The 19,016-nt window shown below is 39.1% G+C and overlaps 1 protein-coding gene across 2 annotated transcripts in view; it reads left to right on the forward strand.

Annotated features, from left to right (window-relative positions):
* The window catches only part of LOC103430910 (protein NUCLEOLAR FACTOR 1-like), a 28,860-nt gene extending 11,790 nt beyond the window's left edge, over positions 1-17,070 (forward strand). Inside the window, exons 1-15 of one of the 2 annotated variants that reach the window (XR_011574488.1) lie at positions 1,422-1,561; positions 3,941-4,013; positions 4,513-4,572; positions 4,694-4,732; positions 4,815-4,903; positions 5,531-5,595; positions 5,745-5,791; positions 6,113-6,172; positions 14,574-14,623; positions 15,438-15,474; positions 15,594-15,688; positions 15,770-15,875; positions 16,038-16,098; positions 16,270-16,341; positions 16,686-17,070. Coding sequence is in view for 1 of the 2 variants with exons in the window: in XM_070810396.1 (XP_070666497.1) it covers positions 1,369-1,561; positions 3,941-3,971 (224 nt within the window). In the remaining variant the exon portion in view is untranslated. Of the gene's footprint in view, positions 1-1,368; positions 1,562-3,940; positions 4,014-4,512; positions 4,573-4,693; positions 4,733-4,814; positions 4,904-5,530; positions 5,596-5,744; positions 5,792-6,112; positions 6,173-14,573; positions 14,624-15,437; positions 15,475-15,593; positions 15,689-15,769; positions 15,876-16,037; positions 16,099-16,269; positions 16,342-16,685 lie in introns of those variants that run through there. The other variant, XM_070810396.1, reaches the window with a different exon arrangement.
* Positions 17,071-19,016: the final 1,946 nt, after the last annotated feature.

Here is a 19,016-nt window from a genome sequence, read left to right on the forward strand (position 1 = left end):
TTCTTACAATTTCTATTGGTTTGTCATTTTTGGTAACCTTACCTATGGTTTATCTTTTATCTTTATCCCGATATCAAATGAATGGGAAAAACGTATAGATTTTAACAAAGTGTCATCTGGTAGGTTTGCTGGTTTGTAGTTTATCCAGATTTTATCTTCTTCTTTTTTATTTATTTATAGTTTAACCAGATTTCTATTGAGGGTACTATGTGAGGTAGGTCAGATTTAATCCTTTATTGTGTTTGGACGAGGGTTGTGCGCATCCCACCCCCCTTTCCTTTCATGGACTATTTTTACCTAGCTCCCTGCACATTGCTTCTCTTTCTACCCTTGTTCAAATTTTTTTTTTTTTTTTAGAAACTTTCAATTTTATTCATTTATTTATTTAATTTCTGGCATCTCTTATACCTTTGATTTAGGAGTTATACCCACAAACATGCAATCATTAGAAAATTACGTAGATCAGTTACCCTATGGACATAGAACCTAAGAATTTAGTACTTTATGAGTTCCACTAGTTTAGGTTTGAGTCTTTTGGGTGGCTTTCACCATGTTATGAGGGTGGTTGTCCCCTTGAGTGTATACGGAGACAGTGTTCATTCTACATGGATGTGTATTGTCCGACATATCTCATAAGCAGCTCCTCTACCCACACACACATTTAAACAGATCCTTTATTATGTAGAAGAATGCGGAGGATACAATTGTTAGTTTGTTATTATATGATGACACATGACTTCCAAGGGCACACCCTTTTATTCTTTGGATGTTGATATGTTTAGGATTGTTGAGATTGCTCGTAGTGAAGCTACATTGTTACTTTCTGTTCCTTGAAAGCTCAATTATCAAGTATTCATCTTGGTAAACTTTTTTTTTTAAGAAGAAACGATAGAAATTTATTAAAACAAAAGAAGGAAATACAACAAGTGGATAAGAAATCCACCAAACTAGCTATGACCTCTCAAGTAGGAGTACTACTTTAGTTGCTAAAGAACATTCCAACCTTTATGCTAAATTTCTGCCAGAATCATTGTATGAATACATCTACATTAATATTTCTGAGTTTTACTTGCATTCTCATAATCATATTTATCTATCAATTAATGAGGGTTTAGTTGAATCTCTGTGGTTTGCTCCCATGTGGTCTGGGGTTCAATTCCTCAAGGTAGCTATTTACCATTCGCTATATGAAACTCCCAAAGATTGTGGGCAGAGAACCCAGTTTTAGATTCAATTCCGTGAGTGAGTTTGGGAAATTGCTGGGTAAAAACTATAAAAGTATAAAATTTCTATCTTTTAATTAAAGAAAATGACGTGAATATTGGGTATATTTACCCTGTTCTTAATACCATATGTTTGCTTTCTCAGGTAAATGTGGAGCACATGGATTGATTTCTAGAGAGTTTGGAACTGATGACAACGAGGATGAAAAAGAGATAACACCAGCTGGCCAGGACCTGGAAATTGTAAGACCTCATAAGTTGTCAAAGCCTAGTGATTTTCAAGTACTTTTTGGAGGAAATAGCAAGGATGACTTCATGGTTGGCATCAAGTTCACTAAGTAAGTTACTTAAACTTATAAAGATGATAACCTATTTGAGATTTTTTTTTTTTTTTTTTATAGTAAAGATGATCTAGTGAATAATAGTTTCTCTTATTGTTGCTTTACTAAGGGTGTTGTGTAATCTTCTATGCAATGTGAAAAGTTAAAGAAAACATATTACATGTGAGATTTGACTTGCATTTATCTTGTGGCCATTTAAGTATATAGTATATCTTTGGTAGAACATGTAAGTTTTGAGCCTTTACGTAATTTAGACAATGTGAGCATCAAGCAGTTGATGTTTGGTTCTGGAAATGGGTTTAGAAGAGTTAGTGTTTTGTGATTTGGTAATTGTTCGTAAAATATACACAAGCACAAAGCGATATGTAATTAATGGCTGTAGGTATATTGTACATAATGCATATATGCATGCTGATGTATTTTATTATAGGACCTACAGTTTATCACATATATATATATATATATATATATATTCAAAATAATGTACCTAATCAAAGATTCAAAATTCAATTTAACACTAGGCTTCAATGTAAGAAAGAAATGAACTTATTCAATGTAAAAAATCTAACTATTTTAAATTGGGAGAGTTAATACTGAAGAGTTAATGCTGAACATTGGTTATCCTCAAGGTTCTAAAAGACGCTAGGCGCTAGTCGGGCTGCGGGTTCGGGCTTAGTGCCTAGGCAGATTTGAGTAAATATATTATATATTGTATAAATAAGTGCCTATTTGAACCTTAAAAAAAAAAAATTAAATTAAAAAAAAAAAAAAAAACCTATACTTGTCTAGAAAATTTGGAATAGATAAAATGCAAAAGAGAAAGAATACAACTAATATTTTTTATTTTTTCTTAAAAAGATGTATGGGATAAATGAGTTGTAGAGAAACAATTTTATAGGGAAAACGTTTTGACATTGGTAGCTCTGGTGACTCCTTGAAGTGAACACCTTTTTTCCCAAAAAGAAAAAAGAAAAGTGAACCCCGCTGCCATCTTGTTCTTCCTATGAAATTCCTTCACAATCAGAACTAAAGAAAAATAACGATAAAAAAAAAATTAGAAAAAAAAAAATTGCAAACCTAGTGTGGTAAGATTGTGAGATATGCAACGCGAGACGGTACAAAGATGTAGTGCAGGTGCGATGGGGTATGAGTCTGGTGATGCAGCAAGGGCAAGAGATGCAAATGCGAACGGATGAAGATAAGCTATGTCTGCAATTTTGTAAAAGTCGACAGAGAGAGTGCAGAATTGACTCTTTCAAATGTTGTACTTTTATGCGTAAACAAACAATCTCAAACTAACACAAGAGATTTACGTGGTTCGGCGTAAAGCCTACGTCCACGAGCGAAGCACGGCGAGGAATTTCACTAAACAAACGGAGATTACAAGAGTGTTTAAACTCTCACAACCCAAATCCCACAAATTACAAACCCTAAACCAAACAAGTAGAGAACTCAAACAAACGGAGAAGATTCTCCCAAATTGCTCTCTAACCCACAAACTCATAAATTGACTCTCATCAAATTTGCCAAACAAATGGGCCACGAATTTGCCACACACTCATGACTCCAAACGGTGACCTCCACCCAAAACCAAAATAGAGAAAAGCTCTCTAAACCATGATGAGGCACACTAAATACACTAACCCTAAGGTCCTATTTATAGTGCATAGGACTGAGGTTACAATAAGAATCCTAATAGGAAATAAATCCAAATCCTAATCAAATAGGTAATTAACAAAATCTCTCCACCAAGGAAACTAACTAAGAAGTCAAAACCAAACCCAACTGCCTAGGCCGACTTTTAGAACAGTGGTTACACAACATGAACTGTTCAAAAAGTCATCTGTGTAATCTGGTTTGGGTACTTCTTAAGTTAGTGCAACATTAGTGGCCAGCAATGCAAGTGTCTCTCCCCGTCACTTGAATATTTTACTGAATCATTTTAGAAGCATTCTTCTGTGTATGTCGAACTATTGTGATATTGTGAGCACCAATTTGTCTATTAATGGTTTGGATGGGTTCATTGTATCTTGCAAAACTGTAATTGGAGTTTTGAGGTTTTGGATCTTTTGACCCTAGTGCAACATCAGCTACATATGATCCTTTCATGGCTGAAAAGGTCTTTTTAATCAGTTTTTAATTGTGAATCACTAGTTAAAGTAATGAAGAATCATACTGGAATTTTATGAAGTCATCCTTTTATGATGTTCTTATGTTGAATGTAGAGTGAGTGATAAAAGAGTGCTAAAAGTTATATTCGCTTTTGTTGTACAATTTCATGCTATTTTTGTTCTCTTTCAAAAAAATTATTGACAGACATTTAACAGAGATGACATAGATAGGAATTTCAACTCATTTTTAATCTTTGCTTTGTAGGAGGAGCATAAAGTTGTACAGTGATTTCTAGACCTCAGATATGATAGTTGCTTCTTCAGTTGGTTTGTTGAAAGTAAGTGATCAGCTTTATTTTCACTTTCAAAGTTCCTAGTCTGATTTTTCCCCTGGTGGCTTGTTATGAAATAGACGTATTACTTGCACGTTTATATTACAGTTGGTTACCTAATTTCCCATAATTATTTGAATATATGCAGACACGCTTGTCTTCTGAAAATTACTTTCTTTTAGATCAAAGTAGTTAAGATATGTTAAAAGACACATTTAGCCTTCTCGCCTCTAAATAACAACTAGAAACAGAAGGTTCCTGAGAAAGAAACTAAAAGGAATTGATAATTATATAATTGTCTCTAGTTTGTATAACCAACTTTCATACTGAAGCTACCAACTCCTTTGCAAGAATCATCTTAAAATGAATTACTTTTTTCTAAATAAAGGCGTGTGGACTTTCTCTATATATTCTAAGGCTGGAGGTTGGTCATTTGTTTACGTTTGTGATTGGCTTACACTTCCTTTATGTCTATTATAATGAGTCTGGACCTCTATTTTTGCAGAAAATTGATGAGGCTAAATTAAACAAAGAAAAGGATGTCGACTATCTTTCTTCCATAGAGGTAATATATCTTACCAACCTGTCAGTGTTTGGAAGTATGTTTGTATGCTTATCATGGGGTTTTTTCATATGCTTTAATGGTTCCCTTCCAGTGATGGAGATATATGTCTTTGATGTGGCAGGTTCTAGTTATTGATCATGCAGTTGTTGTAACGATGCAGGTAATAGTGTGATCAATTATCTACTTGAAATATGTGGTGCTTGCAAAATTTATATCTTCTATTTTCTGATAAAAAAATCCAGAACTGGGACTTTTTGAAGTCTGCTGTTGAACAGTTGAACCGCATACCATCTAAGCAGCATGGGACTGATGTCATGCGGATAAGACCGTGGTATGCTTTGTTGTACATCTTTTCAAGTATTAACACTGTTGTGTGCCAGGCATGGCAATTTATCCTTAGTTTCCTCCCTCACACTATTGGTAACAAATGTTAGTGTAATTAGAATTATGCTCAGTGAATGGAAATCGAAGAAGAAAAAATATCAAAGAAATAACAAAACAGAAAATGGTTCCTTCTTTCATTCTGCAAATCACAGAGGAATATGCTCTCATTGATTGTATTTGTACCAACCATGCTCGAAATGAGCACTACATAACGGTTACAAAATCTCAGCTGCATTCTCTCTCTGCAAACTGATCTCAGCTACTCATCTAGCTAATAACTAGGATCATTACACATGGCATTCTTAGCCTTACATCTTAGGGCCTTACACTTTGGCATTCTTACACTCAAGTGAATACGCAATTAAACCCACATGGCTTATTCACTAATACTAATCAGCTCACTGCTTATAACTCAACAACAAAGTGCTTCCCATACAACTTAAACTGATATGAACATCTCAAGATGTAGAATACACAATGGAAACGTTGTATTCTGATTGGAAATTTGATTGTGAACATACTGGTCCATATCACATGTCATGAAGACCAACTCAACAATGTTTTTCATGGTCAGGTACCTGGATGGATGTGCACATTTCTATAGGCAAACAATACTCTTGAGTTATTATTCAAATCCGGGTAAGATTTCTCCTTTTCTTTGATGGTAACTGTGAAATCTTTTGCTTTCTTGTATATTGATGTTAATCGTGATAAAAATTCAAATTTATAAGATAATCGACAATATTCCAGTTCTTGATCAGCCTTTAACCCTATGCTTTTTACTGCAGATATAAACAATTTGTTCAGCAAGCACTGTAATAATTACCATGGGAAGGTATGTTTAAGAATAAATATTTAGAGCATAATTATCTATTCAGATAGTGCATAGATTTGGACTATAAGAAATCTATTATAGCTTTATATCTCCTCCTATAATTCTGGGCTGTCCACTGGTCTTACAATGGATTAAATGATATGAGTAGAAAACATGAAATTAATGAAAAAACTATCAGTTAAATAAAATGGCTGTTTGCCAACACAGTGCAAAAGGAAAACTTCAATTTCTGTTTTCCTTAAAATATTCAGATTGGCAATGCTTATTTTATGGTTCACAGAACCCAAAAATTCTAAAATACTGAGTTTGTGATATCTATAGGTGAAGCTGGTACATGAACATAAAGGAGTTCTTCCTGAAGTGATACTTCAAGTCCGCCAGGTATGCCTCATAAAACTTTCTTTTCACTTGATTTGTGGATGGTTTTGTGATATCTTTTACCCTCTCAGATGTGTTGATGCTTTTACTAATTTATTTTGCATTAAAAGATTAAAAATACAACTCTTTTCCAGTGAAAATATATGGGTCAAAGTGGTTTGTACTTGAATTATAACGCAATGTAAACGAAAAATAGCTGCATATGGTCCTGTGAGCATCCCCCCACATTTATTTGGAATGTCGTCCTTCAATTGCATTTCATAGTATACCTTTTGTCTCTCATGTGACTAATGTCCAATGGGTGTTTTGTTCTGATTAATTTAGTTTCCATGTTTGTGTCTCATAACTTGAAATTTCTAGATTCTAGTTATTCTCTCGACTCATATGACAATAGCATCAAAACTTAAGACCGTTATCATTCAAGTTGAGTTTATTTGTTTCTTGTACCTAGTAACTTTTCTGATTTGGAGATCTTATCTATCTTCTGATTTCCTTAGAGGCATTTGTCATCCTTTATTTGCCTTTCTTCACATAAATAGGACGCTGAATGTACTGTCTAAATAATATGTCAATTTCTGTTCTGCTCCTTTTTTCTTTCTTGTTACTGATAATTGGCTTTTCAAGTGGTTAAGGTGGATTTGAAATGAAAACATGGAATCAGTGGATATGTTCTTTATTTATTTATGTTTTGGGTTCATTCATTGAGAACCTGTTGGGAATATGGGTCACACAACATTGAGACTCTCCGAAGTGTTCTTTTCTTTTCCTGGTGTGATTTGAATATTTATCATGTTAGGAGAAGTGGCTACCACAACAACAACAACAAAGCCTTTTCCCACTAAGTGGGGTTGGCTATATGAATCCTAGAACGCCATTGCGCTCGGTTTTGTGTCATGTCCTCCGTTAGATCCAAGTACTCTAAGTCTTTTCTTAGGGTCTCTGCCAAAGTTTTCCTAGGTCTTCCTCTACCCCTTCGGCCCTGAACCTCCATCCCGTAGTCACATCTTCGAACCGGAGCGTCAGTAGGCCTTCTTTGCACATGTCCAACCCCATTTTGTGTACGTGTTGATGCTTCACCGCCCAACATTCTGTGCCATACAGCATCGCCAGCCTTATTGCCATCCTATAAAATTTTCCCTTGAGCTTTAGTGGCCTACGACGGTCACACAATACGCCGGATGCACTCTTCCACTTCATCTATCCAGCTTGTATTCTATGGTTGAGATCTCCATCTAATTCTCCGTGCTTTTGCAAGATAGATCCTAGGTAGCGAAAACGGTCGCTCTTTGGTATTTCCTGATCTCCGATCCTCACCCCTAACTCATTTTGGCCTCCATTTGCACTGAACTTGCACTCCATATATTCTGTCTTTGATCGGCTTAGGCGAAGACCTTTAGATTCCAACACTTCTCTCCAAAGGTTAAGCTTCGCATTTACCCCTCCTGAGTTTCATCTATCAACATTATATCGTTTGCGAAAAGCATACACCAAGGAATATCATCTTGAATATGTCCTGTTAACTCATCCATTACCAACGCAAAAAGGTAAGGACTTAAGGATTGTTGATGCACAAATCAGTGAGGACTTTGGTACAACAGAAAGTATTAAGTTTGTAATCTTTGCTGTATTGCTCTGGTCATTAGTGTGGATAAGTATGTAAATGGATAGAGACAGGAAAGCAAACACAAGATGTGCGTGGTTCATCCAGATTGGCTATGTCCACGGAGTAGAGGAATTCTCATTAATTGTGAAGGGTTTACACAAGTACATAGGTTTAAACTCTCCTTTAGTGAGTACAAAATGATTTAGTACAAATGACATTAGGAAATAGTGTGGGAGAATGATCTCGGAATCACGAAACTTCTAAGTACCGAAATGTGGTATCGTCCTCACTTGCCTTATCTGTCTCATAGGTAGATGTGGCATCTTCTCTGGAAGTACTCTTCCTCCATCCAGGGGTGGTATCTTTAACTGGTGGAGATGCACAAGGTAATGTATCAATTTCACTTGAAGCTTACTTGTAGTTTCAGGCTTGGTCAAGCGCGATACAAACCATGTAGTAGGAGGAGTCCCCCAAGTCGCCGAGCTAGTGGATGTGCTGAAAGAGGTGACAGACAAGGTAAGCAATTAGAGCTCCAAGCAATCAGTCCCAGATCAGAAGTTTGATTTCGAGTTCCGGCTGATTGTTCTCATTCTCTCTATCTTGTAGGCAGCATGAAGGATAAAGAGAAGAAAAATGAGAATAGATGATATGAGATACATTTGCTTTTGAAGAAGTAACTTTCCACAGGCTTATTCTTGAACTGGGCTGGAGGGTTTTCTGGTTTCCTCCAGAGTATAAGGCTAACTGAAGAATTTGAAGGTCAAAACAAGTCCATCAAATCTAGAGTACGTACGACCCTGCTGATATGGGATACTTTTGCTGTTGACAAAGTAGTGGATGTATCGGCACGTGTTATGTTACGCTTGTCTCCACATGCTGCCTTGTATCCTTCTCACTTTCCCTATCTATTCCTCAGACAGATGTGGTATCTTCTCTGGAAGCATAAGATGTTGAAGATGAGTACTCGAGAGCAATGCCAGGTAAGTAATCAGGTAAGGGGTTCCAGGCAGTCAGTTCCTGACTGGAAGCTTGATTCCAAGTGCTGACTGATTGTTCTCTTTCTCCTTGTCCTGCAGGTAAGAACAAGGCCAAAGGAAAAGACAGGGAAAAAGCATGATATGGGATACTCTTGCTTTTAACCCTGATGATATGAGACATTCTTGCTCTGGTGTAACTTGTTTGCAGAGGAATTATCGGGGGGAAAGAAAGCTGAGTATTTCGAGAGGCTTCGTTGGGAGTGCCCTCTCAGGTATGAGGAAGGGTTGAGCATTTTTGCAGGTCTGCCTGTCCGTTGAGGATGGAGGTCAACATATATAGGAGTCTCCCTAACAAGAAGTAGTAATGCTATTCCTTTACCCTGCTTGGTCATAGCACAGTAGTGGGAGTTGCCAGCTTCACGTGTGTCAGAGCACTTTGAAAAAGTGGTCTGTGGTATCTGGAAAGCTGATGTTGCGTGTGAAGATTACAGACAAGCTTTATCCAAGGAGATCTAGCTCTCGAAGTTGAGAAAGCGGTGCCTCTTCGGTTTTCGAACAAGCAATCCGGTCGAGGATCTGGCTCTCGAGATTCGGAGAACGGTGCCTCTTCGATTTTTGAGAAAGCAATCCTGCTGGGAGTCTGGCTCTCGAGATTTAGAGAGCGGTGTCTCTTCGATTTTTGAGAAAGTAATCATGTTGGGAGTCTGGCTCTCGAGATTCGGAGGGCGGTGCCTCTTCGATTTTGGAGCAAGCAATCTTGTTGGGAGTGTTTTCTCGAATGTGAGTAAAGGTTGGGCATGTTTGCTAGTTTACCTTGCCACGGAGCACAGAGGTTGACACACAGGGACTTTCCAATTATCTAGCAGTGGTGCTGTTCCTTTACCTTTGTGGGTAATAATATGGTAGCTAGACCTTCAAAATTTATGTGTCTAAACTTTGTTAAGTGCTGTTTCTTTGCTATTCTTTTATCCTTCTTGGTCATAGCCATGTAGTGGGAGCTGCAAGCTTCACGTGTCTAAACTTTATCAGAGATCTTTGGCAAAGTTATCTGTGGTACCCATGAGCTGATGGTGCGTGTGGAAAGTGGATAATTGAACAGTAAGATTCACGTGCTTTCTACTTCACCAGAAATCTTCAACAGAATGCCCGTAATTTCAGCAAAGCTGAGTGTGCATGTGACAGGTGCTGACAAGGCTGAAAAAAGCTGGTACCTCTTCGATTTCTGAGATCGGCCCTCGTGGTCTCTGAGCAGCCCAGCTTTTGAGAAAGCAAACGCCTCTTCGATTTCTGAGATCGGCCTTTGTGGTCTTTGAGCAGCCCAGCTTTTGAGAAAGCAAACGCCTCTTCGATTTCTGAGATCGGCCATCGTGGTCTCTGAGTAGCCCAGCTTTTGAGAAAGCAAACGCCTCTTCGATTTCTGGGCAGGCGCCTTTTCAATTTCTGAAGCTCCGTCAAGTGCAGATTTTTATAGAGGTTAGCATTAAGTTCCAAAGCACACTTGAATCTCCACCAGTAGAAGCTCCCTTCTTGCACTTCTAAGATCTTGATTTGTCCAACATCTTCTCTCTTCAACACCTTTGAAAATGTTTGGCCCCTCCGACCTTCGTTTTGATTTGAACCTTGTTGAAGAGGTAGCCATGCCTTCTCCAGACAACATATGGCGCCCATCCTTCTTATCCCCTACTGGTCCTCTTACTGTTGGGGATTCCATGATGAAGAATGATATGACCGCTGCGGTGGTGGTCAGGAACCTTCTCACTCCCATAGATAAAAGACTACTTTCCAAACGGTCTGATGAGTTGGCTGTTAAGGATTCTCTGGATCTGAGTGTTCAGTGTGCAGGTTCTGTGTCTAATATGGCCCAATGCCTATTTGCTCGAACCCGCCAAGTTGAATAATTGGCGGCTGAAGTGATGAGTCTTAAACAGGAGATTAAAGGGCTCAAGCATGAGAATAAACAGTTGCACCGGCTCGCACATGACTATGCTACAAACATGAAGAGGAAGCTTGACCAGATGAAGGAATCTGATGGTCAGGTTTTACTTGATCATCAGCGGTTTGTGGGTTTGTTCCAAAGGCATTTATTGCCTTCGTCTTCTGGGGTTGTACCGAGTAATGAAGCTCCAAATGATCAACCTCCGATGCCTCCTCCTTCTAGGGTTCTGTCCAGTACTGAGGCTTCGAATGATCCTCCTCCGGTGCCTTCTCTTTCTGGGGCTCTATCGACTGCTGAGACTTCTCCTAAGCAACCTTTGTGAAGGCTCACTCTTGTTTGTTTATTTTGACTCATGTATATGTACATATTTGTAACTTATCGGAGATATCAATCAATAAGCTTTGCTTCATTTCAACGTAGTGTGTTAAATACACCAAAACCTTCTTCACTGAGTGGGGTCGGCTATATGAATCTTAGAATGCCATTGTGCTCGGTCCTGTGTCATGTCTTCCGTTAGATCTAAGTACTCTAAGTCTTTTCTTAGAGTCTTCCAAAGTTTTCCTAGGTCTTCCTCTACCCCTTCGGCCCTGAACCTCTGTCCCGTAGTCGCATTTTCTAACCAGAGCGTTAGTAGGCCTTCTTTACACATGTCCAAACCACCGTAATCGATTTTCTCTCAGCTTTCCTACAATTTCGGCTACTCCTACTTTACCTCGGATATCCCCATTCCTAATCTTATCCTTTCTCGTGTGCCCACACATCCAATGAAGCATCTTCATCTCCGCTACACCCATTTTGTGTACGTATTGATGCTTCACCGCCCAACATTCTGTGCCATATAGCATCGCCGGTCTTATTGCCGTCTTATAAAATTTTCCCTTGAGCTTCAGTGGCATACGGCGGTCACACAACACGCCGGATGCACTCTTCCACTTCATCCATCTAGCTTGTATTCTATGGTTGAGATCTCCATCTAATTCTCTGTTCTTTTGCAAGATAGATCCTAAGTAGCGAAAACGATCGCTCTTTGGTATTTCCTGATCTCTGATCCTCACTCCTAACTTATTTTGGCCTCCATTTGCACTGAACTTGCACTCTATATATTCTGTCTTTGATCGGCTTAGGCGAAGACCTTTAGATTCCAACACTTCTCTCCAAAGGTTAAGCTTCGCATTTACCCCTTCCTGAGTTTCATCTATCAACACTATATCGTCTGCGAAAAGCATACACCAAGGAATATCATCTTGAATATGTCCTGTTAACTCATCCATTACCAACGCAAAAAGGTAAGGACTTAAGGATGAGCCTTGATGTAATCCTACAGTTATGGGAAAGCTTTCGGTTTGTCCTTCATGAGTTCTTACAGCAGTCTTTGCTCCTTCATACATATCCTTTATAGCTTGGATATATGCTACTCGTACTCATTTCTTCTCTAAAATCCTCCAAAGAATGTCTCTTGGGACCCTATCATACGCTTTTTTCAAATCTATAAAGACCATGCGTAAATCCTTTTTCCCATCTCTATATCTTTTCATCAATCTTCGTAAGAGATAAATTGCCTCCATGGTTGAGCGCCCTGGCATGAACCCAAATTGGTTGTCCGAAACCCGTGTCTCTTGCCTCAATCTATGCTCAATGACTCTCTCCCAGAGCTTCATTGTATGACTCATTAGCTTAATACCTTTATAGTTCATGCAATTTTGTACGTCACCCTTATTCTTGTAGATAGGCACCAAAGTGCTCTTTCGCCACTCATTTGGCATCTTCTTCGTTTTCAAAATCCTATTGAAAAGGTCAGTGAGCCATGCTATACCTGTCTCTCCCAAGACTTTCCACACTTCGATCGATATATCGTCTGGGCCCACTGCTTTTCTATGCTTCATCTTCTTCAAAGCTACAACCACTTCTTTCTTCCTGATTCGACGATAAAAAGAGTAGTTTCTACACTCTTCTGAGTTACTCAACTCCCCTAAAGAAGTACTCCTTTCATGTCCTTCATTGAAAAGATTATGAAAATAACCTCTCCATCTGTCTTTGACCGCGTTCTCTGTAGCAAGAACCTTTCCATCCTCATCCTTGATGCACCTCACTTGGTTTAGGTCCCTTGTCTTCTTTTCCCTTGCTCTAGCTAGTTTATAGATATCCAACTCTCCTTCTTTGGTAGCTAGTCGCTTATACATATCGTCATAAGCCGTTAACTTAGCTTCTCTCACAACTTTCTTCGCCTCTTGCTTCGCTCTTCTATACCTTTCATCATTTTCATCGGTCCTGTTCTTGTATAAGGCTTTACAATATTCCTTCTTAGCCTTCACCTTTGTTTGTACCTCCTCATTCCACCACCAAGATTCCTTTTGGTGTGGAGCAGAGCCCTTGGACTCTCCTAATACCTCTTTTGCTACTTTTCGGATACAACTAGCCATGGAATTCCACCTTTGGCTAGCTTCCCCCTCTCTATCCCACACACACTGGGTGATTACTTTCTCTTTGAAAATGGCTTGTTTTTCTCCTTTTAGATTCCACCATCTAGTCCTTGGGCACTTCCAAGTCTTGTTCTTTTTTCTCTCTTTTGATATGTACATCCATCACCAACAAACGATGTTGATTAGCCAAGCTCTCTCTCGGTATAACTTTGCAATCCTTACAAGTTATACGATCCCCTTTCCTCGTTAGAAGAAAATCTATTTGTGTTTTTGACGACCCACTCTTGTAGGTGATCACATGTTCTTCTCTCCTCTTAAAGAAGGTGTTGGCTAAGAAGAGATCATATGCCATTGCAAAATCCAAGATAGCTTCCCCATCCTCGTTTCTCTCCCCACAACCATGGCCACCATGAAAACCTCCGTAGTTGCCTGTCTCCCTACCCATGTGTCCATTTAAATCTCCTTCTATAAATAACTTCTCCGTCTGGGCAATTCCTTGCACCAAGTCTCCAAGGTCTTCCCAAAATTTCTCCTTCGAACTCGTATCCAACCCTACTTGAGGTGCATACGCACTAATCACATTGATGAGTTCTTGTCCTATTACAATCTTGATTGCCATGATTCTATCTCCTACCCTCTTAACATCTACAACATCTTGTGTCAAGGTCTTGTCCACGATGATGCCAACACCATTTCTCGTTCTATTTGTGCCCGAATACCAAAGTTTAAACCCTGAGTTTTCTAGATCCTTTGCCTTAAGACCAACCCACTTAGTTTCTTGTAGGCACATAATATTTATCCTTCTCCTCACCATAACTTCCACTACTTCCATAGATTTTCCCGTTAAGGTTCCTATATTCCATGTTCCTAAATGCATTCTACTATCTTGAACTCTACCCTTCTGTCCAAGCTTCTTCACCCTCCCCTGTCCAATAGGATCAAAGTACTTCTTTTGTGTGTCCTGTGTAAAGTTGATAGGAGCATATGCTCCCAAACAACTTTGAGTGGAGTCGTTCGAAAAGAAGTTTCTATGGCCCCCTTGCTCATTTAACACTGCATCCAGGTGCCGATAGAGATACAGCGACCCTTGCTCACTTATCACTGTGCTCGGGCCACACAGTGCGCCACTTACGGATGACGCCCTAGCTTTAGCGCGATTTCGTTCTGGATTCATTTTCATAAGGATTCGACGTAATCGAGGAGTGCCGGCTGTCAACTACCTGACGCCCTCCCCCTCCTCCTTTACCTGGGCTTGGGACCGGCAATGTAAGATAAACTTACACAGGCGGAGTTGAGAAGTGGCTACCGAGAAAAAAAATATAATATATGTATCACAGTACTTAGTTTCTTCTTAAAGTGTAAGGAATTAGGTTGATTCCTAAATTCTGTTTCAGATCTGGATTAACTTCATCAACTAATTCACTTTGTTACTTTTCGACCTTACAAATTTATCAGCGGTTTGATGCAGATTCGATACAACATATTGATGATGCTCGTTTTGAATATTTTACTACAAAGGTTTGTTCTGTTACCCAGGAGGTTCCTTAATTGCAAGAGACTTTATAGTTTGTTGTTATTGAACAATTATAATTTGATTTCTGAATTGCTATAGTTAGACTTATTAAAGAAGGTCTCTATAACTTGTGGCTAGATAATTTGTCATTAATTTGATAGAACCATCTTGTAGAAGAATTCGTTAGGGCCTGTTTAGTATCCTCCTTGGATCCAATTTTTGTTTTCAAAAATGATGAATGTAGTTCAAGGTCTCATTAGCTTCAGTAACAAAAAAATTCAAGATGGATAGCAAACAACCCCTTAATTTCTTGGAAAGATAAGTTTTAATTTTTAAGTTACAGTTCCGGCAGTTTTTGTGTTTTCAAATCTAAGGAAATAAATAATGGATAGTGCTATTTGCACACCCATTTTTACCTCCCACACACCCTTGTTAATTTTTGGTCGTTGATATTGTTCAATTCATTTGATCCGACGGCTGAAAATTGAGAGGGGTGTGTGAGAAGTAAGATGGGTGTGCGGAAGGGCTACCCTAAATAATTTTGTGCCTCGCCTTTTAGGAAGACGGGTACAAATGTTTGTATTAGCTAGAACAACTTGTACTTGAAGTTGGAATAGAATATGAAAAGTTGCTGATATAAATTTAGTCTTTCTTGAAAGAAAAAAAAAATCCCATATCTTAACCCATTTCCTACCCACATCATTGAACTTGCTGCATCTTGAGAATTTGAAATTAACACTGGGCTTGACTGTTTTAGTTTAGCTTTATTTTTTTTTTCCATCTTTTTACTCAGATTTTGAGATGTTTGGTGTTTTTCAGTTTTCAGGTCTTCCCAAAGACAAAAGATTCTGTTGAGGTAATTATTTGAGGCCTAAGAATTTTAAAATTGCAAATATCAATAAATTTTTGTTTAAATTGTCCTTGTATGATCCTTGGAATATTTCATGATATCTTTCGTTTGAAACCTTCGTTCAGGGTGGGATTATGATATTTATCAGTTCTTACTTTGAATATGTTCAAGTTCGGAACTTTTTGAAGTCACAGAGTGCGTCCTTCTGTCTACTTCATGAGTAAGAACCTGTCCTATTTATGTTGTGATGATTGTGCAGTCGTAAATGTAGTGATGCAGTAAAATTTCCATGGCTCCTTAGATATGCAGAGCAAAGTGATATTTCTCGTGCACGGGTTTGGTTCTTTGAAGGAAAGCGGAAGATAATGCTTTACACTGAGAGATCACATTTTTACCACAGACATGAGGTTCTTTAGACTGCTTTGAGCATAATTTTCTTGTCCAAATGCTGATGATTTTGTGTCCTTCCATTTTGGATATTGTTCTTTAACTTGGAAAGTATTTGGCTGAAGTTTAAAATCAGTATTTTGAGCCTCTTTGCTGACATACAATTATTCTCTTGTGAGTAGATTCGTGGCATTCAGAATTTAGTCATATATTCTCTGCCTGAGAAAGGAATTTTAGCCTGAGGTGAGCGCGATACAAATAGTCATTCTCTTTAAGAAGCTCAACTGGAGAGCTACCAAATTAAAAAATAATAATGATGAAGCATCTGTCTTTTGATACTTTATATAATTCATTTTGAGATACAGTCATGTTCTTCTTTTCTTGAACCAATACGCTCTTTTTATTTAATTGTAGGTTGTTAATATGCTTGATGGGTCCAATGACATGGCATGCACGGTGCTCTTTTCTCAATTTGATCTCCTTCGGGTAATATTTCTTAAAAGTGTGCTAGATCGTTGTTTGATTGTGAGGATGAGATAGGGTAGCTGTTTAACTTGCTAGGATTTTTGGATGTTTAACTTCTCAGTGATCCGTTATATTAGAAACTGGCACAGTTGATCAACTGAATAAAGAAACTGCCTAACATCATTGTGTGAGTCTGATCGATGTGATGAAATTGTGTTAATCTCCTGTTGCCTTTTTAACCCTCCCTGATGTAGTGAACATGAAGTAGATTCTCTATTTTGCTCGCTTGTTTGGTTTTCGGGCCAGTGAATAAGGAGAAACCCGTTATCTAAGTATATTTTTGTTTTTCTCTTATTGCATTTCAGCTCGAGAGAATTGTGGGATTTGCTTCAGCGAAGAGAATGTTGACATCGAAAATGAAAATGTTTTCTTTCTCTTGAAGACTTTAGAAATGCAGAACATGAGATGAGACATAGCTGTGACTTCAGTTTAGCAACTCTTGCTCAAAGAAAGATAACTATGCTGGTTTTCAATACCCACTCGGCCAAGGTCATTTTGATTTTGTTTTTACCCCATGTTAACATTTTGTTCCACCCAACAGTGTTCAAAGAAATAGTGCATCGTACTATTTTTTTTTTCTTTTTCTTCTTGCCTCTGCTTTTAAAGCGTTAGGACAGGTTGATATGTGTAGGTTGTACTAGGAATCATTTTTGACTATGAGCAATTGGGAATTTCGGATTTTGTTTTCAATTGTCTGCTAAGATTTCGATAATTGAAGAATGATTTGATTGTTCATTACATCCGCCACCAAATTAGCTTCTCTAAACGCACCCGAAAGCATTGTAACATTCTCTTGATATCCGAATGGAGAGATCAAATGCGACACGGAGGAGGTTGATTTGATAGCCGAAGTCGAATAAAAACTTGGGAATTACTAGAGTTCAAACTGGCTTGTTCTCGTACTAACGGGGAATATGTTTGCGTGGCCAGTCGATGCCCGTATCATCAAGAGGAAGCTTGGCCTAATATGGAAACATGGCGCTTTGCCGTCGAATTCGCTGATGAGGATGAGAACTCATCAGTGAATTCCATCTCTTAGAGTCTGGGTTAGGCTCCCACGAGGTCCTATCCAATACAAGGATGTTGATATTATCAAGGGTATTACTATTACTCAAGCAATCGGGGGTCTCTATGAAAGTGGATAAGATTACTTTGAATGGTCTGAATAGGTTGTTTGTGAAGGTCTTATTGGAGATTGATTTGAGGTTCCCACTGAAGAGGGTGCGGGTTGTAAATGGAGATGATGGAAACCCTATCCTGGGTTGGCTATGCAAAGCTTTTGAATGTGTTTCTACCGTGAGAGACGAAGGCTTGAAGGGCATTCTCGCCCTGAAGATGAGCTCGGTGATGGATGTTGTTGATGCACAAAATCGGTGAGACTTTAGAACAACTTAAAGTGTCAAGTTTGTGACCTTCGCATGGTTGCTCTGGTCACTAAGGCCATCTCCAACCGAAGGGTCTAGAGGGCCAGAGGGCCGAAAATAGCCCGAAAACCGTTTCCAACCGAGGGCTAGGCTAGAGGGCTCTGGAATCTGGGAGGGCCCCACAGAATCGGAGAGGGCTGGAAGGCTGGAGGGCTGGCTGCATGCAGCCACCAGCCAGCCCAGGGCTGGCCATATTTTTTTTTTAATGTTTTGTTATTTCTGTCGGTTATAGTCAAGGTATTAAATATCGATGATATCAGAAATATCGGTAGTCCAAAAACACGGAAATGTCGATGGAAATATCGGGATTTTATCGATATCGATAAAAATAATATGGAAACCATGGAAATTGTAAGAAAAACTTGGAAATTTTTATTGAAACTTTGCAGGATGTTTATTTAGTCAATTATCTATTAGTTTATCACAAAAAATTGGAAGGAAATGCATTGCATGATGGATTTAACTAATTTAAGTTGATTATATAGCGAGCTGGCAAATTTTTCACTATTTCCCTGAAATTATATATTTTCACTCTTTCCTAAAATTGAGTCCTTTATCCTAATCTAATCTGGACCCCAGATTAATTTATATTTTCACTCTTTCCCTGAAATTATATAAATTGTGCAATTGAGTCCTTTATCCTAATCTAATCTGGACCCTCCATCTTGATTCTCACTCTCCGTCACGCTGCCACGTGGCAACCCACTAACCCTCACCCTATCTCTCTCTCTCTTTTCCCGAGTCTCTCTCGGACCCCTCACTCTCTCTCAGTTCTCAACTCTATCTCTCTCTCGAACTCTCGTTCTCTCACTCCATTTCCCCGATCGCACCCACACCCAGGCACAACCAAATTCGTCCACCCCGATGCCAGCGCAGCATCTCCACCACCCTCCTGAACTCTCCCTCCCTCTCCTCCGTCTTTGGGAAGCACGGCGACGCGCAGAGGACTCCATTTCCCCGATCGCACCCACACCCAGGCACACCCAAATTCGTCCACCCTGATGCCAGCGCAGCATCTCCACCACCCTCCTAAACTCTCCCTCCCTCTCCTCCGTCTTTGGGAAGCACGGCGACGCGCAGAGGAACCCTGATGACCCCAAGAACACCAACCCATATTCCGGCCACCTCCGGAGAAAAGAGATTGCTCATTTTGATGGGTCTGAGCGTGGATTGCAGAGAGGGGCGCAGATCTTGGCAGCTGCGACAACGGAG

The sequence above is a fragment of the Malus domestica genome, chromosome 13 (assembly GCF_042453785.1).
Source record: "Malus domestica chromosome 13, GDT2T_hap1".
NCBI lineage: Eukaryota > Viridiplantae > Streptophyta > Magnoliopsida > Rosales > Rosaceae > Malus > Malus domestica.